The sequence below is a fragment of the Colossoma macropomum genome, unplaced genomic scaffold (genome assembly GCF_904425465.1).
Source record: "Colossoma macropomum unplaced genomic scaffold, Colossoma_macropomum, whole genome shotgun sequence".
Classification (NCBI taxonomy): domain Eukaryota; kingdom Metazoa; phylum Chordata; class Actinopteri; order Characiformes; family Serrasalmidae; genus Colossoma; species Colossoma macropomum.
Genome location: NW_023494793.1, coordinates 16,573,474 through 16,598,749, shown reverse-complemented (window position 1 = coordinate 16,598,749; position 25,276 = coordinate 16,573,474). Strand labels below are relative to the sequence as shown.

General features: G+C 39.0%; 1 protein-coding gene across 7 annotated transcripts in view; it reads left to right on the top strand.

The window, feature by feature from the left end:
* The window catches only part of LOC118813367 (helicase ARIP4-like), an 89,660-nt gene extending 65,933 nt beyond the window's left edge, over positions 1-23,727 (top strand). For all 7 annotated transcript variants that reach the window (XM_036578659.1, XM_036578658.1, XM_036578661.1 and 4 more), the window contains 17 exons: positions 366-586; positions 1,252-1,434; positions 1,692-1,825; positions 6,703-6,899; positions 8,242-8,584; positions 9,989-10,166; positions 10,270-10,482; positions 10,732-10,850; positions 11,031-11,143; positions 12,349-12,448; positions 12,563-12,768; positions 14,988-15,169; positions 15,546-15,742; positions 16,614-16,816; positions 19,131-19,220; positions 19,358-19,450; positions 19,657-23,727. In XM_036578659.1, the coding sequence (XP_036434552.1) occupies positions 366-586; positions 1,252-1,434; positions 1,692-1,825; positions 6,703-6,899; positions 8,242-8,584; positions 9,989-10,166; positions 10,270-10,482; positions 10,732-10,850; positions 11,031-11,143; positions 12,349-12,448; positions 12,563-12,768; positions 14,988-15,169; positions 15,546-15,742; positions 16,614-16,816; positions 19,131-19,220; positions 19,358-19,450; positions 19,657-20,597 (3,713 nt within the window). In that variant the 3' untranslated portion in view covers positions 20,598-23,727. The remainder of the gene's footprint in view (positions 1-365; positions 587-1,251; positions 1,435-1,691; positions 1,826-6,702; positions 6,900-8,241; positions 8,585-9,988; positions 10,167-10,269; positions 10,483-10,731; positions 10,851-11,030; positions 11,144-12,348; positions 12,449-12,562; positions 12,769-14,987; positions 15,170-15,545; positions 15,743-16,613; positions 16,817-19,130; positions 19,221-19,357; positions 19,451-19,656) is intronic.
* The last annotated feature ends 1,549 nt before the right edge of the window (positions 23,728-25,276 follow it).

Here is a 25,276-nt window from a genome sequence, read left to right as displayed (position 1 = left end):
ATAACCACAAGAAATACATTAGAAATGGTTAAGTAAACACATTAACATACATTAAATTACTACATATTGTAGTAATACTATTTGTATTTCTTGTAATTTTAGTGTTTTTTCTGAGCAAACACTTACTGTCTAAATAAATAGTTTTTTAAATTTAATTTTCCCAGCTGCTAAAACCTTTGCACAGTTCTGTGCATATACACTCATATTTAGACCAAATACAATCACAGTTACTGAAAAACACACACAAACTTGATTTGCCTGTTTTTCTAAGTCATTTACTGTAGATATATAGAGGATGATGAAGGAATATAAGAACTTTACCATTTCTGTGTGTGTGTGTGTGCGCGTGTGCGTGTGTGTCACAGACCAAAGCTCAGGTGAAAACACCGCCTCATACATCATTAGTGAAGCGACCAATGAGGATACGGAGTCAGCGGCCACTGGGGAAAGCAGTGGAGCACATGTTAACGATGCTCTCAACCAACCAGATGCTCAGGGGCGTGTCCTCATCAACGTCAATCACCCGGCAGATGAAAATGACCTCTACCTCTCCCCTCAGCTCTCCCACGCTGTCAAACCTCACCAGGTGATCCATCAACCTGTCAGTCAACCTGTCAGTCAGTCTGTCAGTCAGTCAATTAGTCAACCTGTTAAACACCACATCATCAGTATCTATAGAATCATTCTTAAAATGTTTTGGAGTAAAATCTTTTTTTTAAGTATTTCAGTTTAGCTCTGTTTAAAGGGTCTAAAATAATAACAAATGAAAAATGGAGTTTTGAGGTTTTCTTACTACAACAAAGATAATCTTATCAACAAACATTGGTCAACAGACACTAAGGTTCTATTCAATAAATACTGCAAACTTATGGTTTCTCTCTCTCTCTCTCTCCACCCACCCTCAAATTCTCACGTTATATCCCTCATTCTTTCTCCTTCCTTTCTAAAACTTCTTCTACTCTAACTTTTCTTTCATGCTGTCTCTCTACTGTCTTCCTCTCTGTCTCTTTCTCTCCATCTCTCTGTTTCTCTCTTTCTTTATCTCTGTCTTTACATTTTTCTCTCTGTCTGTCATCTGTCTGTCTGTCTTTCTCTTTCTGCCCCTTCTCTCTCTTTCTTTCCCTCCCTTTGTCTCTTGCTCCTGTCTTTCCCACCCTTCTTTTTCTCCTTCTCTCTTTCTCTCTCCCTCTCCATCTGTCACTCTCCCTCTCCATCTCTCTCTCTCTCTCTCTCTCTCTCTCTCTCTCTTAGATTGGAGGAATAAGGTTTCTGTATGATAATCTGGTGGAGACTCTGGAGCGGTTTCAGAGTGGTTCTGGGTCCGGCTGTATCCTGGCTCACAGCATGGGCCTGGGTAAAACTCTACAGGTCATCTCCTTCATCGACATCCTCCTGCGCCACACCGGAGCGCACACCGTGCTCGCCATCGTCCCTGTGAGTGTGTGTGTGTGTACCTGTTTGTGTGTGTGTGTGTACCAGCGTGTCTATATGATTGTGTGTGTATATGTAGCATTTTACATAATCGCATATACATATACATGGCCTGACCTCTGTCCATCTCTCACCCTCTCCCTCTCTCATTTCTTTCTTTCTCCTTCTTTTCTTCTGTCACTCTGTCGATCCTCTTTTTTGGTCATTTGTTCCCCTTTCTCCCTCTCTCCCTTATTCTTGCTTCGCATTGCTCGCTGCAGGTAAACACGCTGCAGAACTGGCTGGCAGAGTTTAACCTGTGGGTCCCACCCCCTGAAGCCCTGCCCCCTGACACTGACCCCGCCTACATCACGCCTCGCACCTTTAAGGTGCACATCCTCAATGACGAGCACAAGTGAGTGAAATTAACATCCCTCAGCACACACATACATGCATAGACCCATAGACATGTACGCTTAAGCTGTAAAGATCATTAAAGGGCCCATATTCTATATTTTTCTTGTATTTGATGAATATAATTTTTTTTTTGTCCACTTACAATGTTTGCCTTGGTATACATACTCAAACAGTTAGAATTCATTTTTGACCTCCTCCATTCTTTGTCTCTTAGGATGAAACAAGCTATTTTTGTTACTGTGCCTTTAAGATGCATAAATGTAAATAATACCTTATTCTGATTGGCTGCCTTGTGTTGTACTGCATGTAAAAAGCTGTCTTGGCTGAAATACTCCTTGTGACCTTAACTTGAAAGCCAACCTAAACTGCTGTACATCACAAAAACAATTTAAATCACACTGTTTTTGCAGCGTAGTTGCCATTTATATTTGCAAATATAATTCCTACAGTGTTTATATACTGTATAATGCATACAGTATATAAACCTTTTAATTCACTTTACTGGTAGACATTGAACTGGATTAAAGTTCAATACTACATGCTTAATATATACTAAGCTCATCAAGCATTGGAAATCGAACTGCATATCCTCATTGAGGAACACAAGTGAAACATCCTTCAGCACATACATATATTCAAAACCCCATCAACACCCACATAAGCTGCAAAGATCATATTGACACCTTTAATTTACTTTACCCTCAGACAGATTGAAGTTTATTAGCACAGACTTATATATAACTTAACTAATTAAGCTAATTATACTGGAAATTTAGCTGTGATGTTATATATTTGTAGGTAAATGCATCTATTACATATTAACACCATTAACCCCTTAAACTATAGGCTTATTATCCCATTATTAATCTTAAAACTCATTTTTTGTAATTATTATAAATGACTTAGTAGACTTAATAGAAATCATGTTATGTATTAATAAGAGTGAGTAATTAAACTGTGGGCTATCATGCAGGCCCTTGCAGATCAACTAATTTTACTATCAGGCAATAAAATTAAATAAATAAAATAAAATAATTAAAGATATAGTTTGGCAGCAAATCAAATTTGCACCAATTTCATCTTACCCCAGATGTTGTCAATCAGCTCAGACATGTTTGGTGTCCAAATTTTGCTTCTTTAGTTTAGCACTGAGGTCAATAGTCACCCACATTTTTCTTCTGTAAATACATATCGAAAACTTTTCTCAATCCACTCAAACCGCGTCCGTTACATAAGATTGCACAGGCTTGTCGATGTGCTTTAGAACACAGCATCATTTACTACGAGCTGTAAAAATGGATAAAGCTTCACTGTGTAGCTGAACACTGCGGTCAATGTTGTGCCGCCTTCTCCGCAGAATATGACTCCTGTTCATGTGCATGCATGGCAAGCAGTCCTGGATTCTGTATAACATTAGAAATTTTTGTTGGTTCTATTGTTAAACCTATATCTTCAATTCAAGAGTTTAGGATTAAACTTTTAATTAGTGTCCATATTCCTGCATGATATGAATGCACACGAAGAGTAGGTGGAATTTGGCACAGTTTCCCTGTAGTCTAAAACAGCTGCCAGCAACGTCCATCTATATGTGCAATTTTACAGTTCACAGTAAGTCATATTGTGCTGTAAAGCAACCATTTTTATACCAGTCAAGGGAGGCAATAAATAGACAGAGCTGATCTGTATGCTGTTGTCACAAGTCTTGTGTTAATATTGTTTACCATTTAAAAATATTTTATATTTCTTTCTTATTATTAAATATTTTTTTCCTGATTTTTATTATATAAAGAGCCATCTCCAGACCATTTAGGACTGCTTGCTCCTCCTCAGTGTAGACCCAAGGACCATCAGAGGGTGATTCACAGCCCACTTGTGGTCCACGGCTCAATGGTTCAGAAATCCTGATGTAAATCACATTGACAAGTCTGCACAACCTTAATGAAGATGTGGATCTGGTCTGAGCCTGTTGAGGGAAGTTTTGGGCATGTATTCAGATTTGGGTAACTCTTGACTTCTAGTGCTTGTTTGCAATGTTAGTCTTGTAGGTCCAGCTCTAAACTAAAGGGCCAGAATTTGAATGGCAAAATATCTTAAGCCCTATTCGAGCTAGATTAGTTTTACCTGGGGAAGTGCTGTAATTTGAGTGATTTACTGAGGAGATCTGTGACTTAAATCCAGTACTAATCTTAGCTGTAGCGTTTACAAGTCTGCTAAGTAATAACTCCGGAGTGAATTACCTTCTGTAATTAGCCAAACTCTGAGTTCCCTAAGTAATAGTAGGTTAGAATCGACATAACAGTAATGAAATAACAAAACCGGGTAATAGAAAATGGCGCTCATTTTATTTTCTTTTTATTTGCAAACTGAAGACAAGGCTGACAGCTTCATTTGACCTAACTCGTTAATCCTTATGTTCATGACAAGACTACTGAAATTTTTGATGATGGTTGAATTACAAGGAGAAGGATAAGTCAGTATCTGTACCTCTCTCAAAGCAGTGCATTTTCTGTCTTCTTGGGCCTCATTTGAAAGTTGAATAAACCCACTTAACTCGCCTAATGCAAGTCTATTTGCCATTTAGCCCCAAAGTGTGCTGTTATTGTTCAGAAGTATGGCACAAAATGCTGACAAAAATCTGGGCTATCTGGGGGTAATATGGGGAAATTGCACAGATCCTTTACACCTTACGAATCAGCCAGTCAAATTACCCACGAGTTACCGGACCTCCTCTGGTAAAGCTAATCCAGCTCAAATAGGGTGTTAGCTGAACAACTACATCTGGAAAACCAGATACATTCTTTTGAGCCAATCACTTGTTGTAAACTTAGCTTTAATACAAAGTATTTGTAGGCCCGAACAGCTACTACTGTTTGTCTGTGAGTGTTTACATAATGGTCCTCTGAAAGCAAAGCAAGATTGAACTGTTACGTTGAGTTCAAAAACTCATCTCAACAAAGTAACACCCAAAATGGAGCTGCTCTCATTGCCCACAGCCTGTGCAGCATTTCGTATTGCTCCTTGTGGGCTAATAATCGCTCTCCTGAGACCATAGCTCAGAACTTGATAAATTTGTACACTCTAATGTACTCCCAGCGGATTCTCTGCTAACATATGGGCCTCCCTGAAAAGAGCGATGACTAACTTTGTCCCTTAAAAAAATGAAAAGTTGGGCACAGTTTTCAAAACAGAGCAGAGATGGCTCACTGTACCTCTGTTTAAAAAAAAATGTCTACAGCGAAGAGCATAAGGGCTCTCTCTGGGTTGATTAATGTTTGATGATTCACTTTTCACAGTTTGATATCTCTGAGCGAGCTATCCTGCCCACTCACATCTGCTCTGTGGCCCACTTCTTTCCCTCGATCTCACTCCCTCTTTATCCACCATGTTGTCTCTTTAAAAGCACCGCGTTTTATTTTGCTACACTCCAACATGCTCCCCTCTTATTACAAGAGACGAGCAAGCAAGGTGTTGCACTTAAACTAGTGACCTCTCCTGCATGTACACACAAACAAATGTTCATTCACTCACATTAGAGCACACTGACCAAAATGTTTCATTAAGGCCTTGCTGTAACCAGCTATAGCATGCAGAAGTTTGAACACCCCAGATCGAATGACTTGATTTGTTGATTTTCTAAGTGAAAATAAGAGCAAACTTAAATATGGCATTTTCCGCAAGGTTTACTGTACAACTTCTGTTTATTTGCTGAGTTTAACATATTGAGGGAAAAACATACAATATAATATGTGCTGAACTTAAGCTCAGGCCACATTTTACGTTTATTTTTTTCCCGACGTTAATGATATAATAATTCAATGATTGAGATGTAAACAAAGACATTCACAGTGTTTTGAAATGCTCTGCTTTAGTTAAACCTACAGACTCAGATTTCTTTACAGTGGTGGTGATAGGAACCAGGAGTCATGAACTACAATACAAATATCACCATTTTTTTCCCAGTGAACCTCAGTGAGTAAAATACTGGTAAATCTGACAATCATACGTTTTTATTTGGGAACTATTTTGCCTTATAACATCCTGCAAGTACCTCTCCACCATGAACTGTTTGTTGCTGAATTTGACATATGGGGAAGAAAATAAAACATAAAATGTTGCCAGTGCAAGTTATGATTATATATTTTATGTTTTATTTTAAATAGAAATTGTGCACTAAAACTTACAGAATAAATGCCATATTTAAGTTTGGTCCCTGTAGAGAATGTATACTTTCACTTAGAAAATCAACAAAATATGTCATTTGACTGGAGTTGTTCAAAACTTTTCCCTGAATGGAAATATCACAGTTTCTGTCCATATTTAAAAGTGTTGTTGGTATGCAATTATTAAATATAACTTTAATAACTTGAAATGTTTTAATATGTTAACTTTATTATTATTATTATTATTATTATTATTATTATTATTATTATTATTATGTTTAGTCAGCTATGATATAGCTAGGATAATTAACACAGTGCTGGATTGCAGTGTAGTTACTGGAGCGCAATATATAAAGACAGTCATTATATAAAAACAGATACATCTATATTGCTACACATTTTTTGAGTAAAAGCTATATGTCCTTGGTAATTTGTCCCCCCCTTGCTTGATTAATTTTGCAGCCAGATTAGCTCTGTGTGTAGTGTGGTGTTAGTCAGTCAGTCAGTCAGTCATTCAGTCAAACAGTTTTTCAGTCAATCAGTCATTCAATCAGTCAGTTAACCTGATAACAAGCCCTGTTTTTATGTGTCATAAATCAATAAGCCTGTCAACAAACACCATATTGTCATTGTGACAAGTCAAAAGAAAACCTTTTAGCTAAAAAATGGCAACAGAAAAAGGAAATATGTATATTTTGTCCCTGTGTCTGTGAAGAACCACATCCACTCGTGCTAAGGTGGTTGAAGACTGGTACAGAGACGGCGGTGTGCTGCTAATGGGTTACGAAATGTACCGCCTGCTCTCACTCAAGAAAAGCTTTGTCGCCGGGCGAAAAAAGAAGAACAAGAAGCCGAGTGGGCCAGCCATCATCGACCTGGATGAGGAGGACCGCCAACAAGAGCTGCTGAAAGGTCAGTGATGACTGTCAATTGTTACTTGAGGAACCCTGGAATTTGAATGCTTGTAAAGTTTCCTGGTTATTGGACACATATACTTTTATTTTCAAAGTATAGAAAAAAAATAATTTATTCCATAGAAAATTCTTTCACTTTTTCTCTCTTTCTCTCTTATCTTTCTTCTGGTGAATCACACCAGAGTCAAGGCTACTAGCAATGTACTTAAGTTTTAAAAATGTAATATTCACTTGCCAGTCAGTACATAGATGAACGAAATTAACTTGTTTTGAATTCTTCATGGTTGTGATGTCATTTTACATATTCTCAGGTTATGACAGGTTAGTCCACCCTTTCTAGCTGAAGTGATAAGTAGTGTTGTTACTGCAGACAGTCTGTTGGTGAATTGTTACAGTGGAAGATGCGGGGAAAACAAACAATGGGCTGTTCCTGGCTGCTGGGCAGCAACTTTTGGAATGAGGCACAATACAAAGCAGCCATTCAGAAAGAGGTCATGTAGGTTTAAGCAATAAGCACCTAGAGGCCATCTGTTACAGTGATTTTATCACAGGTAAGGGCCTTAAAACTCCCTTATCCTTGATAAAATCACAGTAAGACACAGCCTTGTGTGGCTTACTGCTTTAATAAAACGACAGACAACATAAAATATGACAAAATACACAATTATCAATAAATAATTGAATTGCAATACATAATTCTTCCACTAAGAACTGTAGTTTATTCGGCGCATGTTATTGTTGCAACCATAACTGCTAAAGGAGGACAAGAACATTCAGTCGCCAAGCATTTTATATATGTTTTTAACTCTGTCATATAATGAGGGAAATATCATAATATAGCAAATGTTTAATTAACACTGTGATGACAATGCTTATTTCCACTTGCACTTCTGTGCAATTTCCTTTCTTCAATAAACACCAAGCTAACGATGTTGTGCACTCCTTTTCCCCACACTAGAGTTCCCAGTCCTTACTCTCTACATAGTAGACTAGGTAGCAATTAAAGGTGGGAACTTCTGCACCCAAAAAGTGAATAATTTGTCTAACAAATAGTCATTTGGTGTTCAGCCGGACATGCACAGTTCCCTTCTGGACAAACTCTGCACTATTTGGGTGTAGAAGCCAGAATTTCGTAACTTGGTGCTCTATCTATTAAGCTATTTTAGAATGGCTTCGAAAGCAGCTCAGATTTTTGGAACAGAACTATAAATTTTATAAATATCAGTTTTAAAGGCACATTAAATAAAACAGCCAATTTAATACTAAAGGATTAAGAGAGAATTCAATCTCTCTCTCTCTCTCTCTCTCTCTCTCTCTCTCTCTCTGTCAAACATCTCCAGGAATCGAGACAGCCCTTTCTCAGCCTGGTCCAGATGTGGTCATCTGCGACGAGGGCCACCGAATTAAGAACTGCCATGCCAGCATTTCCCAGGCACTGAAGGGCATCCGCACACGCCGCAGGGTGGTGCTGACTGGCTACCCGCTGCAGAACAACTTGTTGGAGTACTGGTGCATGGTGGACTTTGTGCGGCCTGACTTCCTGGGCACACGCCAGGAGTTCAGCAACATGTTCGAGAGGCCCATCCTGAACGGCCAGTGTGTGGACAGCACGGAACAGGACATCCAGCTCATGCGCTACCGCAGCCACGTGCTGCACAGCCTGCTGGAAGGCTTTGTTCAGAGGTGAGTTTGAGAGAGAGAGGCAGTGAAGGCAGTGAGAAAGGATGGCAGTGAAGGATTTTTACACTGAATTGTAGAGAATCGTATTGAAGCATATTTCAGTCATTTCATTAAGCTGGTCACCTTTATATTGATCTAATACTAAAAATATTATAGTAATATTATAATAGCCCTGGCACATTCATTAGACCATGATAACACATTACATTCATCATAATTTTCAGTGAATTACACAGCCATAACAAAGTCACCACTTAAATTTAATTTCCGTAACCCCTTAAACTGCATATTATTCACATTTTGAATGTAAGGCTTTGTTCAGTAACTATTAAAATTATAATATAAAAACTACAGAATTACCACTGTAATATAAGAATAAGGGTCATTAGATGAGACAGCTAATGCTAATGTTATTTATTTGTAAAACTAATGTGGATAAAAGCATTTGTGGAATTTGTAATGAAAAGTCATATTTCTAATGTTGTTTATTTCACAAAAAAAATCCAAATGATAAAAATGTAGATTATAATCACATTGTTGCACAACTTGACACTAATGACACTAGAGCAGGGAGGTGGAGGACTGCTTGAATGAGTTGTTGATTGGTGCTGATTGTTTGCAAGCTATGCAATTGCATTAGATTGCATAAATAATAGAATTACACAAAAATACAAGAGAAATATTAGCAATGGTGTGCTGCGGTTATAGGCACCTGTTCCAATATCTCTCAGGGATTACTGTGTAATATCTATAGCACAACCTGGAGTATATTATTACTGTTATACCACCAATTATACCAATTATTGATTTTTTTTTTTTTAGACAAGTTTGACAAAAAACCCATTAACAAGTAAATGTATTTAAACCTTGTGAGGAAAAATAGCTTTGCATTTACATTGCAATTGTGAAGTTTTCTTTTTGTAAATATTGTAAATATATCAGCTAATAGTTTGAGCGAACTGGCAACACACTTTACATGTGTGTAACACATTTAAAAGCAATATCAATAGCTCACATCAGAAAGCATGGTACTACTAACTGAAATGTCCAGCAGGCTTGCAATGTCCATATGAAACTGATGAAATATCCTTATGAAGCTAATTTTTCTCCACCTCATAAAGTCGTTTCTCTTCATCTGTTTTGGCTTGTTTATCCTAAAGGCATCCGGCCTAACAACTTTGTTGATGACTTGTTACTTGGAATAAAGTCGTGGCTGTGGTTGTCATTGCTACATTACAGGCAAATAAGATGGAGTGATACTTTTGAAATGTGGGCCCATATATAGGCCAGTCAGGTCTAAGGCGTTAAATAACCCTTATGAGATGTCATGTAGAGAAAGACTGTTGTTTTGGAGTTATATGCTAACACAGGGTTTCTATATGTGTCTCTGTTCATACTGTTTTGAAGGCGTGGACATGACGTTCTGCGCTCTCAGCTGCCGGAGAAGCAGGAGCATGTTATCCTGGTGCGTCTGTCGGCTCTGCAGAGGGCTTTATACACCGAGTTCATGAACCGCTTCAGAGAGGCTGGCAATACTGGCTGGCTTAGCCTTAACCCACTCAAAGCCTTCTGCATCTGCTGCAAGGTGAGTTTTATGCAAGGAGATGGGAGATAATGTTGCTGACTATGAGCATGTTAGCTCGAAGATGTCATTGATGCTTATTTGTTGTTGCAACTTGCATGTGTAGATCTGGAATCATCCTGATGTCCTGTATGAGGCACTTCAGAAGGAGAATCTGGCCAATGAGCAGGATCTGGACCTGGATGACATCACCACTAGCAGTGCCCGCTGCTCAACTACTAATCCGAGGGGCAAGCCCTGCGATTCGGCCAATAGCGAGGGAGGACTGAGTCTGAGTCAGCTACAGGAGAAAGCCAATCAAGTTATTACATATGAGTGGGTAAGTTTCATGCATCTAACTTCTGTATTTTACAGGGTTATGTTATTGTATATATGAGGGATAATACACACTGAGTGTCCTTGCCTGATCACGTAAACCCAGGATAAATAAAAGCTTTTGATACTAGTTGCATTCTGACTAATTTTGATATCTGAATAAATAACAACCAAAAAAAAAGCTGAAAACAGAGAAAATAGATATTTAATGCTGTCATTCTAAATGGAGATGATTTTTAAATATTTTTCTCAGGCAAAAGACATTATGGCAGGCTATAGGACTGGCATCTTGGAGAACTCAGCCAAAATGGTGCTGCTGTTTCACATTATTGATGAAAGCGTGAGGAAGGGAGACAAAGTCTTGGTTTTCAGGTACACACACACACGCATGTACACACACCTATATCACAAAAAGGAACATAAAAAGCGAGATTGTAATCTCTGTGCTTCATGTGTTGTGTTATCATTTTCCTGTTTCATATCTCTCTCTCTCTCTCTTTCTCTCCCACCCACACACACACACACACACACACACCCACACATGCTCTGCAGCCAGAGTTTGTCCACTCTAACAGTTATCGAAGAGTTCCTGGCCAAGAGGCCGATGCCTGACCAGAGTGGATGTGGACTCAAACAGACCTGGGTCCGCAATGTCAACTACTACAGTAAGCATTCTTTATATTGCCATTATTTTTGCACTGTAAAAACACTATTCAATGTTTTAACTCATCAAAGTAAGTAACCTGGCTTCCTTAAAATTTTGAGTTCAGTGAACTTTAAATAAGTTAACAGAATGTAAAGCACAGATTGTTGTTCTTTAACTTACCATTAGAAGTTCAATTAACTCAAAATTTTAAGGCAACCAGGTTACTTTTTTAAGTTAAACTCAGTGTATGTTATTCTCACTATCGCCATCTGCTGGTCTTTAAGACGCACAGGCTTTGTAGTTGGAAGCACCTGAGAAGTCTCATTTGTAGCTCACTCATTCACTTACACACATCTCTGGCATTTCCGTTTGGTTCCTAAGTAGGGTAGGGTGTGTTTAAAGTGCAGCAGAATTTAGCTGTTATACTGTAAATATTTTAATGTCAGTGAAAGTGACATTAACACTGCTGCTGTTGGCTGGATTATTTTGGGTGGTGAACTATTTCCAGCCCAGCAGTTTAAAAACTCCAGCATCACTGCTGTGTGTGATCCTCACACACGATAACATGCCAGTACCATGTAACAAAAGGATGTAACAAATTACACTGAGAAACAGAAGGACTATAATCTGTAATTGTAGAGCTACAAAGTTCACCTTTATGGCAAGTGGGCCTGATAAAGTGACTGTAGATGACACTTGTACATTATACATAAAGTACTGTGCAAAAACTTGAGGTACATATAGAACTATCAGTTAAAAAGCTGTTGGCATTTATTTGAAAAGTAGTGATTTTATATACATCACTGTGTTTTTTTTTTAACCCTTTCCAAACCTCTCATCGTTACAGCTTTGTAAATTTGTGGTTATTATCCAATACCTGTTTTGGCTAATTAATGCTTCATTGTACAAAATCAAGTGTGTTGGTGAGGGAATTTAACAAATCCAAAGTCTGGAAACAAACTTTTTCTACTATCTAGCTCACAAGATGTCAACTACTATTTCAAAGATAAGAAAATCTTGTTCATTTGTACTGCATTTATGTTTATTTGCATATATTCTAATAATATGTATTCCAGGCAAAAACACACGACCAAATTCTCTATAAACAATGTCCTCAGGTGCCATAGACTTTTACACAGTACCGCATCTACAGTACCACAACCTTGTGTAATTGTTGTTTGGGTGTGTGGGCTGTGTAGTGACCCTGTCTAACCCTCCTTTCAGGGCTGGATGGGAGCACTTCAGCTTCAGAGCGAGAGAGGCTCATCAACCAGTTTAACGACCCAACAAACAGCTCGGCTTGGGTTTTCCTGCTGTCCACAAGGTATGACATATGTGGACTATTCTATATGTGGCCCAGCTTTTTTTAATGATTAAAACAGATTTGCGCCATGCTTTTGTCACTTACGACGCTGTATTTGTATGAATATGTCACCAGGGCCGGCTGTCTGGGTGTGAACTTGATCGGTGCAAATCGCGTTGTGGTGTTTGACGCCTCATGGAACCCATGTCATGACGCCCAGGCTGTGTGCCGTGTGTATCGCTATGGACAGCGCAAGCAGTGCCACATCTACAGACTAGTGTGCGACTTCACCTTGGAGAAGAAGATCTACGACAGACAGATCTCCAAACAAGGAATGTCTGGTAAGACCCCAGTCTCTTTCAAACTTATAATTAAAGGTGTGAGGTTGTGAGAATCACAACTCGGGGATAATGTAGTCTCCCATTCTAAGCTGTGATTGGTTTACAGGATTTGCATGTTTGTTTGTAAACAATGGAATCTGTAACGCTGATGTTTTGGCTGTCTGTGGAGAAATCAGTGACGGCTGTGACGATGATGCATTAAAATGCCTTATGTGAAGGAATCAGTGGGTGTATGCCATACAGTTGATGTACACTGCTTTGCAGATTACTGCATGTAGGTGTTATATGGACGTTTTCAGTCTTCATGTATTTTTTGGACTGTTGTGTCTGTTATGTTGTTGTTTTTTAATCCTTTAAAGGGGATTTTTCCACATTGCTGAAGAATTCAATTATTGCAGTATAAACATAGTCATTCTGGCTGTTTTGAGGTGAAATTATTTACTGTAGAGAAACCAACTCTGTTGTTATCATGTTGATGGTAAAATAGCAGTAAATCAGAAAAAAGGGGTTTCTTTGTGGACTACTTTGCCTCACAACACCGTGCATTTACCTCCTCGCCATGAACAGATTTTTTCAAAATACATTTTAGGCCAAAAGCTTATTGCAAAACTAACATTAAACAATGTCTCAGACATCAGGCAGCAAATTCATAACTGTTTCATGTAATAACTTTCTGTTTGGTAGCTTTTAGGGGCATTAAACTCTTGAGATGTCTGGTTCCACCAACATGTTCCTGCAGTTTAAGGGGTTAGGGGGCTAATGCATGGCACACTATTTGTTGGGTGCCTACATATTTATTTGTTCCTTGCATAAATAGATGTAGCCTTTTAATCTTGCATACACATATTTCATTCTGCATATTCCTTTGTTTCCTTTTCTCACTCCTCTCCTCCTGCTGTTCATGCTTAATTTGAATCCCCTATAGAGACAAAATGTGCAGAGAATCTTATTTCAGGTTCATTTTCCCAAGAAATGTCGTTAACTCTGTGTGTCGCCCCCTCTATATCATTACCTCCAATAGGGTGCAGTCAGGTGCAGATTCCCTTCTATGGAGATGTTCCATTTACCCCCACTGCCTTGTTTCGAATGAGCTTACCTCTTGTAATGAATGAGGATGTGAGGAACTTCCACTTGCTTCTCCAGAACTCAGCATTACTGATAGGCAGAGTAGGCCACTTGGAGAGAACCAGTAGCTGCTCCTATATCTACATGAGAGTACAGAACGACAGAACTCATAAACACACAAGGTCTATAATTACTATATCGCTGCTGTCGGAAGAAAACCTTGTATCTCCGTTTTTCAGTTTTTGATATAATGTGAAAATGTCTGTTGCCCTTTACATTGTGTGTAAATTTCATGTTGAATTGACCAAAAGAAACGGGACAAAATGACTTGGGGGGGAAAAAGTCTGGTTCCATTGACTTACATTAAAAGTAAAGTATGTTTTTTCCTACTCCTGTAAAGTTGCCATTTTGGAGATAGGTTATCTTCCAACAACAGCAATATGTTATTATAATTAAGTAATAATAAAGTAATTACTGTAATTGCTATACATATCCGACATTTCTTCTGAAATGAAGGGTATTCATAGGGAGTTTATCCCTCCTTTGCTGCAGTAACAGTCTCTACTCTTCTGGGAATGCTTTACACTAGATGTTGGAACACTGCTGTGAGGATTTGATTGTGTTCAACCACAAGAGCATTAATGAGGTCAGGTACTGATGTGGGATGATTAGTTCTTGATCACAAAATCCACTCAAACTTATGCGAACACATTGAATCGAGCTCTATCCCTCCAGAGAATGCAGTTCCACTGCTCCACAGCCTAGTGCTTTATACCCCTCAGCATTGGGCATGGTAACCTTAGACTCGTGTGGCTGCTTCAGAGCATTTAATTCTATGTGCAGTGCTTTTCTATGGAGATTATACAAGCTATGTATGCCTGGACTAGCAATGGGTGCACTTTCAAGTAGCTGAATTCACTGATACGAATGGCTGTCTGGATACTTACATATACAAACCAACTAAATAAGGCACAGAAGAAAAATAATAGTATAAAAGTATAAGGAGTCAAGGTCAGTGCAATTTAAAAATCATATAGCATCTACCTCTTAGAATGGGAGTCGGGAGTGAAAAAAGAAAAGTGAGCTTACACTGTTACCAGTCAGCACAGCAGCATATATATTAACCCATCTCATTTTCTCTCTTATTCTGTCAGACCGAGTGATAGATGACCTGAACCCCGTTCTAACTTTCACTCGTCGTGAGGTAGAGTCTCTGTTGCACTTTGTGGAGGAGGAGCCAGACCCTGCGGAGTCTGCCTACTTGCTCTGCCCACAGGAAGACATGGAGGCAGTCATCAGGAAAGCCTGCCTGAGATACCCCCACCTCATCACTAAGGTAACGCTCTAATGCTCCTGCATGCACATCTAACACTAACTGTCATAACTATCTAAATATTTTTTTTTCGTAAAGCAGTTACCAAGTACTTTGTACCCTTTGAACACTAGGTTTATTCTTTATTCAGTAACTACTACAAATTATTTAGGATATATTTGTAATTTATGATTATCTGTGCTTCCCCATATGAAACTGATAATCTGAAGTGTGGATGCGCACATATAGGTTGTTGGAGCTTAAGGAATTAAAGTATATGCTGTATTAAGAAAAACAAAAGATTTGACAGTATTGAGAACCATACTAATGAACACACACAATTCATTTTACTTTGAGTATCATAAGCTCATTTTGTCCCTTTTATTCCTCTTGCCCTCAGCAACCTTTCCACCATGAGTCCTTACTGATGGACCGCCGGGACCTCAAGCTGACCAGCGAGGAGAAGCAAGCGGCCAAGAAGAGCTACGAGGAGGAGAAGAGAGCATCAGTGCCCTACACACGTCCATCATACGCGCATTACTACCCAGCCAGTGACCAAAGCCTTACCAACATCCCTGCATTCAGCCAGAGGAACTGGTAAGGGTTAATTCTGTTGTTATTACTGCCTGATTCTAAAGCTAAATTAATGAGTATTTTAACAGTTTATTCAATATATTGCTATTTCAGCAGGTAGCACCAGGTACTTTTCTAATTAGGTGGGCAATATGGCAAAATGTAATATCAAGATACTTCAAGATGTACTACAATACATGATACATCACAGTATTTATTTTTTCTGGTATCTAATAGATTACAACAGAAAAAGTAGTGCCCAATTTAAAAAATACTATCAAAAACTATGAATCCAATTACCTGTATTCAACATTCAAATTAAATAGGATTAATCATGCTCTCTTTTTAATCAAATATGCATTTGGGTATTGATTTTTCAGTACAATTTCCACAATATGCTTAGAAAAGCATCTTGTGACATATTGTGATATAATTTATCATGCTAATGATAAACATTGTCATATTGCCCAGCTCTTTTTCTGATACATTATAAAATTAGTCTACCATACAGACTGAGTCACAATATTCTCAGTAAAACCAATTGAAGAGCTTTAAACACAGTGTTTAATGATCCAAATGCACAATGTGAGAAATCCATGAGAATAGATTTTCGTTTTATTGCACAAAGGTTAGAGTATTTCAGTCATAAAATGGCTCAATAACTGCTTCCACAACTCCTGATTACAGCTTCAAATCAGAAAAATAATAGCAAACAAAAGCACAGGCTCAGGGGCATAATAGTCATCACATCACATCCATAGTATTATAAACATATTTTACATATGCTTTAAGCAAAGGTCTAATCCTTATCGTTTTGGAAGAACAATAATTCTCATGTTGTTAGTGAAGCAGCACAGCTTTTGTTAAGATTTCTTTCATTTTTTCCCCACATCAGGCGGCCTCCTCCACAACAAGAAGATAAGCCAGTGGCCAGCGTTCATTCAGCACAAGCAACTCCAGCACCCACAATCCCTCAACAGGCAGAGCAGGGCCCCGCCCCCTCCTCCACAGCCTCAAGCTCCAAATCTGCAGTCAACTTCCCCGTCACCTACCTGCAGAAAGCAGGGGTGTTTGTACAGAAGATCGTCATCACCACAGGTGCTTACATTCACAAATACGCAACTGAAATACCTGCAGTAATTGCAACACTAAGGCTCCTCAACATATTGCTTGCTGATCAATTGCTCAGCAGTTTTGTTCTTTGCTGTGCTGATATTGCAGGCTGCAATATGCAAACTGCAAGCGAGCCCTAAAGCTAGGGCTGGGCATTATGACAATATTTATCATTATCATGATAAATTACATCACAATACTTCACAATATGCTTTTCTGAGTACTTACAAAAAACTTCCCAACTGCATGGTTAATGCAGGCTATATAACTATTATTAGCTTACAAATGAGTTTTAACATATTGCCAGGCATATCACAGTTGGAGTATGTAGCAGTATAACAGCTCTCCCAACACCCCTTGATCCATTTGTTCATAATAACCACTTACTTTGTATGTGTTGTGTCAGATTTAGACTTTTTCTTGGTGTTGGTTAATTACTTACAGTCATTGGCACCCCTGAAATTTTATTTCTCCCAGAAAAGTTATTTCTCCCAGAAAATTGTTTACACATGTTTATTTCCTTTATGTGTATTGGAACAACACAAAAAACAGAGAAAAAAAAAGCCAAAAACGATATAATTTCACGCAAAACTCCAAAAATGGGCCGGACAAAATTATTGGCACCTTTTCAAAATTGTGGGTAAATAACTTTGTTTCAAGCATGTGATGCTCGTTCAAACTACCAGGTGTGGGCAATATAAAAATCACACCTGAAACCAGATAAAAAGGAGAGAAGTTGACTCAATCTTTGCATTGTGTGTCTGTGTGTGCCACACTAAGCATGGAGAACAGAAAGAGGAGAAGAGAACTGTCTGAGGACTTGAGAACCAAAATTGTGGAAAAATATCAACAATGTCAAGGTTACAAGTCCATCTCCAGAGATCTTGATGTTCCTTTGTCCACGGTGCGCAACATAATCAAGAAGTTTACAACCCATGGCACTGTAGCTAATCTCCCTGGACGTGGACGGAAGAGAATAATTGAAAGTTTGCAACGCAGGATAGTCCGGATGGTGGATAAGTAGCCCCAATCAAGTTCCAAAGAAATTCAAGCTGTCCTGCAGGCTCAGGGTGCATCAGTGTCAGCGTGAACGATATGTCGCCGTTTGAATGAAATGAAACGCTATGGCAGGAGACCCAGGAGGACCCCACTGCTGACACAGAGACATAAAAAAGCAAGACTGCAGTTTGCCAAAATGTACGTAAGCCAAAATCCTTCTGGGAAAATGTCTTGTGGACAGATGAGACCAAGATAGAGCTTTTTGGTAAAGCACATCATTCTACTGTTTACCGAAAATGGAATGAGACCTACAAAGAAAAGAACACAGTACCTACAGTCAAATATGGTGGAGGTTCAAAGATGTTTTGGGGTTGTTTTGCTGCCTCTGGCACTGGGTGCCTTGACTGTGTGCAAGGCATTGTGAAATCCGAAGATTACCAGAGGATTTTGGGTCGCAATGTAGGGCCCAGTGTCAGAAAGCTGGGTTTGCGTCCTAGGACATGGGTCTTCCAGCAGGACAATGACCCCAAACATACTTCAAAAAGCACCCAGAAATGGATAGAAACAAAGCGCTGGAGAGTTCTGAAGTGGCCAGCAAGTCAGGATCTAAATCCCATTGAACACCTGTGGAGAGATCTTAAAATTGCTGTTAGGAGTAGGCACCCTTCAAACATGAGAGACCTGGAGCAGTTTGCAAAAGAAGAGTGGTCCAAATTTCCAGCTGAGACGTGTAAGAAGCTCGTTGATGGTTATAGGAAGTGATTGATTTCAGTTATTTTTTCCAAAGGGTGTGCAACCAAAAATTAAGTTGAGGGTGCCAATAATTTTGTCCGGCCCATTTTTGGAGTTTTGCGTGAAATTATATCATTTTTGGCTTTTTTTTCTCTGTTCGTGTTGTTCCAATACACACAAAGGAAATAAACATGTGTATAACAAAATGTGAAATTGCAATAATTTTCTGGGAGAAATACAGAATTTCAGGGGTGCCAACTCTTTTGGCCATGACTGTATATTCTATATCACAGGTGTTCAAATCTGGACCTTTAATCCATTTTCTGGTTCTGTATTCAGTGGTACTTAATTGAACTGTTAATTTAACTAACTAAAATTAACCAACTAGCATCATAACTGCCAGTGACTGTAAAATCCTGGACCGGAAACTGGACTCAAGGACCGTGGAGTACAGTATTTTGTAGTGTTGACTAGACTGAGAAGTCTGTTTAAGTATTAACACACCAGTTACTTAAAGCCGAAATGAAGGTAGTTCAAAACTAAAAATCAGGCTCTCTCTCTTTCTCAGATATCGTGATTCCTGGTACTAACAGTTCCTCAGACATGCAGGCCAGGATCAGTGCAGGCGAGAGCATCCATGTCATCAGAGGAACTAAAGGTGATGACTGTCCCTCCCTCCCTCTCATTAGCTCATCCATTCTTAGTTTGTCTCCATTTTTCTTATTTTCTCACATATTTGACTAACAGAATATTACTGTATGAGTGAACATGGGTCTCTTTGTGCCTCGTTTTTAGGAACCTATATTCGGACGAGTGATGGAAGGATCTTTGCCATCCGTGCTGCTGGAAAAACCAAACAAGCTGAGGAGAGCTCCACCACAAAGAAAGGTATTAACTATCTCATCTTAGTCTCTGTTGATTGTCTGTTTGTTTCATTTTTTACTTATGCAATTACAAGGCAGACAACAGTATTGCAACCTTAAAGGTTGTAAATCAGTGATAACTCTAGGGTTTACTTAAGGGTTAATTGCGGAAGAATTACAGCAGAGAATACAAATAAAGAAAAACTGTCCCATGTTCACTTTTTCTTACAGTTATGTCACCCTCACTGGAGAACTCCATCAATAAAAGCACAAATGACAGTGTGTCGCCTGACCATAATGTGCCAAAGGTTATTACCCCTGAGGCCGTGGCCCGACCTCTCTCACCAGACAGTCCAGAGATTTTGAGCGAGCTTCAGCGCTACACCAAAGCCCAGTCACCAAGCCCCCCGCCCTCAGAAATGGCCAATCTAGAGAAGGCCTCAGAGAATGGTGTTATCAAAGTTCTGCCTCAAAATGATATTACCTCACCTGGCATGGAGGTGCCCCTTGACCTACGGGGCACCAAGCGCAAATCCACATCACCTTCTAGCAGCGAACCCTCCCCTAAGCAACCAGCTGGGGAGATAAGGGGTTCTGCTCAACATCCTCCACAGAATTACCCATTCTCTGGTGGATATAGCCTAAATCCTGCCCTCAACCCAGCCATAAACCCCACCCTCCTAAGCTCCCTCAGCTCCATGTGGTCATCCTACTATCGACACCATGCCCCTATGGGCGATCCCCGCCTCATGTTTCCCATCTCTCCAGATGCCTACGGTTTAGGAGGCGGGGCTCTGCCCAGCTCCTCCCCTCCATCCTCCAGCAGCACCACCTCTAGTGCCACAGCTCCCTCTTCCTCTTCCTCTTCCACTTCCAATGTTGCTCCCTCATTCCTGATGAGGCCTGGGGTATCCGCAATGCTGCCTCCGAGGTTCACGCTGCCATACAGGCAGCCCATGGGCATGTACCCCCCACTGCTGCTGCCCGGAGGGTTGCCAGCCACAACGCCAGGGCCTGCCGGCTCCAGCTTCCTGCCTCACTATGCTTCCTCCAGCCCACGAGGCAGTGCTCATGATTCCCACCTGGCCGTAGAGAACGGAGCAGTAAGCTCAAAGGGTGACAAGAACGCTTGCAATAACGATGATGATGTCATTGAAGTGGTGAGCCAATAAGAGGAGAACAGTTTGGGAGGCCCATGTAAAAGGATGTGGAGAAAAGAGACTAGAACCAAGACTGTGATTGGTCAAGCTGAGCCAGCCAAAATATTACTGGTTGCAACTGGTTACAAATTAAAGGTTTGTAGAGGATGCTGACTGACTGAAAAACTGGACAAAGTGAAAAATCCTAATGCTGAATATTTTATTTATAAAGACAAGCGAGAAGAACGTCAAAAGAGCGAAGTTGTGGCTTGGTGGGGGGTGGGGTGGGAGGGAGTTTGAAGAAGGACGACTAAGGGCTTCTTTTAGGCAGCGGTTTAGGACTGGACCTGCAGTGCTTCTTCCCATCCTGTAGGAGGAGCCAAGTGGATTCTTCTGAAACAGTTTGCAGTTTTGTAGAGTTCATAAACCTGGTTAGTAAAGTTAGTGAGTTAGTAAGCAGATATTAAAATATCTCTGATTGTTTAATAGATATTTATTAGTGATTTGATTGGTCATAATCATGACAGTGAAAAAAGTTACAGATTTCACACTTACATTAACTAAGAGAACAGGACAACTGAGCCTGGAGCGTTTGAATAAATGGGAACACGGCGTGAAGATTGTATGCTCACAACAGACGGACATTAAAAAAAGAGGAGGAAATATAAACAGAAGACCTTAAAAACATAAGAATGTATATTTACTTCCCGCCTTTACCACAATGTTGCCAGCACAGGCCTTAGAGACAGACTTTAGACTGATGACTATGTTCATTCATGTGTGTGAATATACTTACCACTCCCTTTTTGAAACGTTAATGTTGATGAATGGTGTTTTGTGTTTCGTGAACATTTTAATGTTTCTTGACACTGGTCATAAGCAGGTGAACTCTATTTCAGCCTACTACGATACAGGACAAAGGGAATTAGTCCCATTCAGAAACGTTTTAAAGTATTTTCTAAATCACTTCAAAACAGAGTGGCGACGAAACGTGATACTGATACAACAAAGGTATGCTAAAACTCGGATGCCTTGTGCTGCTGTCTCACTGAATGTAATGGTAAGGGTGCAGGGTTCAGGAGCACTGCTCCTAATGCCTACCTCTCACCCTGTAGTCTTACTCGAGCCTGCGCTAAGACATGCTAACATTGCCTAGTCTCTTTATATGGGTCGCTGTGTCCTGTCATACATTTTTCACCCCCACCCTGCCTGACACGGTTGCTGAAACGTCCCATTGCTTCTTGCATAATGTGCACAAATTAAAACCAAAATCAAATCATTTCATGTAAAGGTGTGCCAAAATAGGACATTTCCTCTCCCCAAAGAGGGTACACTCTTAAAAATAAAGGTTTCCTTGGATTCTAGGAAAACCCTTCAATTGGTGTAAAACCTTTACGTTATTCTTTAAACTTTTAAAAAGGTTCTTCACACTAAAACATCCAGTTTACAAAAAGCATTCTTTAAAGAACCATCCGTTGAATTTTTTTTAACGGAACCAAAAGTGGTTCTTCTATGGAATCGCTCCAAAGAACCCTTTTTTAACAGTGTATCATTGTCTTTGAACCAAATCCACCAAATTCCATTCCATTTTTTATGAACAAGGACACTGAAACTGCTCATTTAAAGGGGAATTCCACCAATTTTCCCACATCTCTGCATAATTCAATCATTGATATATAAACAAAGTCCGTTGGCTTGATGTGAAATGGTGCACTGTAGAGAAATTATTTCTTTTCAGTGGTGGTAATAGGAACCAGGGGTCACAATGTCTATACCACAGAAATATCCTTTTTATTTAGATTCCAAAATAGCCAGCCAACCTACACCTGTCTTTTGAGTTCTTAGTATGTGATGTTGGTAATGGTAAAATATTGCTAAATCTAAAAAAGCAAGTTTTCCTTTGGGACTATTTTGCCTTTCAGTGCCCTGTATGCATCTCTCCACCACAAATTTATAACCACTTCATGTAATAATGTTCTGTGAGGTAACTTTTTGAGGCATTAAACTCCGGTTCCTGTCACCACCACTGTAAACAATTCTGACTCGCATGAAAATACTCCAAATAACTTTCTTTACATCATCATGAAGTAAAGTTTGTAAGAAATGTTGGAATTCCCCTTTATCTTGTTGTGAATTGGGAGATTTCCACTCCAGTCAAATTTATGCTGTAAGTGATGTAACATTTGACACCAAATATGAACACTGCTACTACGTGAAAGGTACAGTATACTGAATAATGCTGGAACCTCACCTCCTGTCTGTATTTGTACATGGCATTGCTCCGCTTTGTTTTCAGACAATGTCCCAGTCAGGCCCACACTGTTCCCCACACTGCCCTGCTCCCCCATTCAAAACATTCACCTCCTGTGTGCTTGAATCTGATTGGACAACTGTTCAGGAAACGCCTGAATTGTACCTTATCGTGTGACTTATCGTCGTTCTATTCTCGATTTGTTTCTCTTTTTTTCTTTTGTATCCATTTTTTGCAGTTAAATTTACCTGTGTTTTTCTTTTTCTTTGACAGTTTACCAAATTAATTTATTTATAATGATGCATATTTATTTGTTTGTATTTTTTTATTTTTGTACATTTTGTTTTTATGAGGGGCTCGCGTTCTCACAGTAAAATGCCTCAGCTGTAACTGATGGAAGGGATGTGCGTGTGTGTGTGTGTGTTTGTGTGTGTGTTTGTGTGTGTGTGTGTGTGTGTGTGTGTGTGAGATTGCCACCTGGCAGAAGCATGTGAAAGCCTTTGGACCAATGAACCAGGGTCAGTTGTGGTCAGTGGCTTAATGAATTTCTAGAGCGAGGCAGTGACTTTCACAGAGAGCTTGACCATGTTCCAAGAACGTTATGGCCTAGACAAGCAAGACGCCCCAGTGTTCCATGTCCTTTGCTTACTACTCTTTACTTGAATGGAGGTATTTATTGTTTATTAGAGGAAGAGTTGGGTGTAGGAGCAGATCTCTGTCCTGTTCAGCAAGGAAAGACCTAGGCGTACTGGTCAGACATACAACACAGTCTGAAAGCACTCGAATCAAACTGACCTGTGCGTCTAAAGTGAACGTTTGTTCAATCTGTTCTCTCTGATTCTTTTTTGTTTGTTTGTTTGTTTTTATATTTTTTTCCTGAAGTTTGTAAATAAAAGCGAATCATGATAATTACATCATTGTTTACTTGTGTTTCCTTGTCCAAATCAGCAAATCAGGGAGACCACAATACTAGCTTCGAGTTAACCAACAGAAAATATTTGGTAAGGGGGAAAAAGTGGTAAACGCCCTCTTAAGAGCAACTCTCACTTACTGTAAAGCTAAATCATAATTGTGCACAAGTTTAGCACGTACAGGATGCATAGCCCAACACACAGTTAGGGATGTAAACTGTAAAAGCGTTACTTTTTTTTCATAAAAGAAGGAAATCTTGTGTTGTAAAGGGCCACCTTGCCCCACTATCCCATAACTAGGGGAAGACACCCCCTTTTAAATTTTGCATCAATTCACCATCTAAGTTTTACACAAAAGTATAACTTGTATGACGAGTCAGACAAAAACCTTTGCTTTTTTTGAAAAATTGTTACTAATTGAAGAACACTAAAAATATTAAAATTATCTGAGGCCTCTATCAATCCATGCCTTGTGATTCCAATTCATTTTAATGAGCTGTGATACAATATATTATTATTATTATTATTATTATTATTTACAAAAATAACAGCTTAAATAAAACAATAGCCAATAGCATTCAACACTTGTTTAGTAAGTAAAAATAATAATTGTAAGTAAATAAATAAGTAAGTAAGTAATTAGTGGCTGTAACTCTGAACTCCTCTCCAGCAGGATGGCTAAAATGTAGCCTAATTCTGGCTAACAATCAAAAAGTGGGCCTTTTGTGGGGGATTCTTCATATTCTTTTTTTCATTTTTACTCCAAAACAAAGAAAGTAAAAACATTTGTTTTCCTATCAAAACCAAATGTACTTCTCCATCCACCCCCCAACACACACACACACTAAATGTAGTTAAAAACGTAAGCATAAATCACTCTTACCCAAATTCAAAAAATGGAGGGGAATGAATTTCAGGAATGCAGTGATCTAGATGAAATTTTCCAAATTAATTAGATCATAACTTTTCAATAAATATGTCAAGAGTAGTTTTGGCCCCATCTCTTGATCAGGGAAGAAAATAAGGGTGGGAGGAGCATATTATTCTTGGGGGATTCTTACCTATAAACGATTAACCTATTCATGTTCAACAACTAGATTTAGCGTGATAAGTAAAATGCCACAGTAGTGATTGGTCTGATTGGTCTAGACTTTAATTTTTATATAGTCTTGTGTAGACTATGTATCTTACAGTGCACATTCATATAATTTTTATTCACAATGAAATTAGGATTGTCTGTTGTTTTGTTAAAACGCTGTAGTCCTATGTGACCAAAAAATAGAACTGAATATGACGATAATAAGTAAGTAATAGAAATTCTTCTTTTTTATTCAGACTAGCTCAGAGAACATACGAACCCAAAAAATTTAAAAATTCAGCTAAGGACATTATTGGGATAAACATGAATTTAAGCCAATTTATATTCTATTTAAATAGAACATACTGTAACAGTGTTACAGTGATATCATTTCTTTCAGCTCCACGTCTTACTTATATAGTAGAAAAGAGTAATATTTTGTTATATGGAGCCTATAAATAAGTCAAAAGTA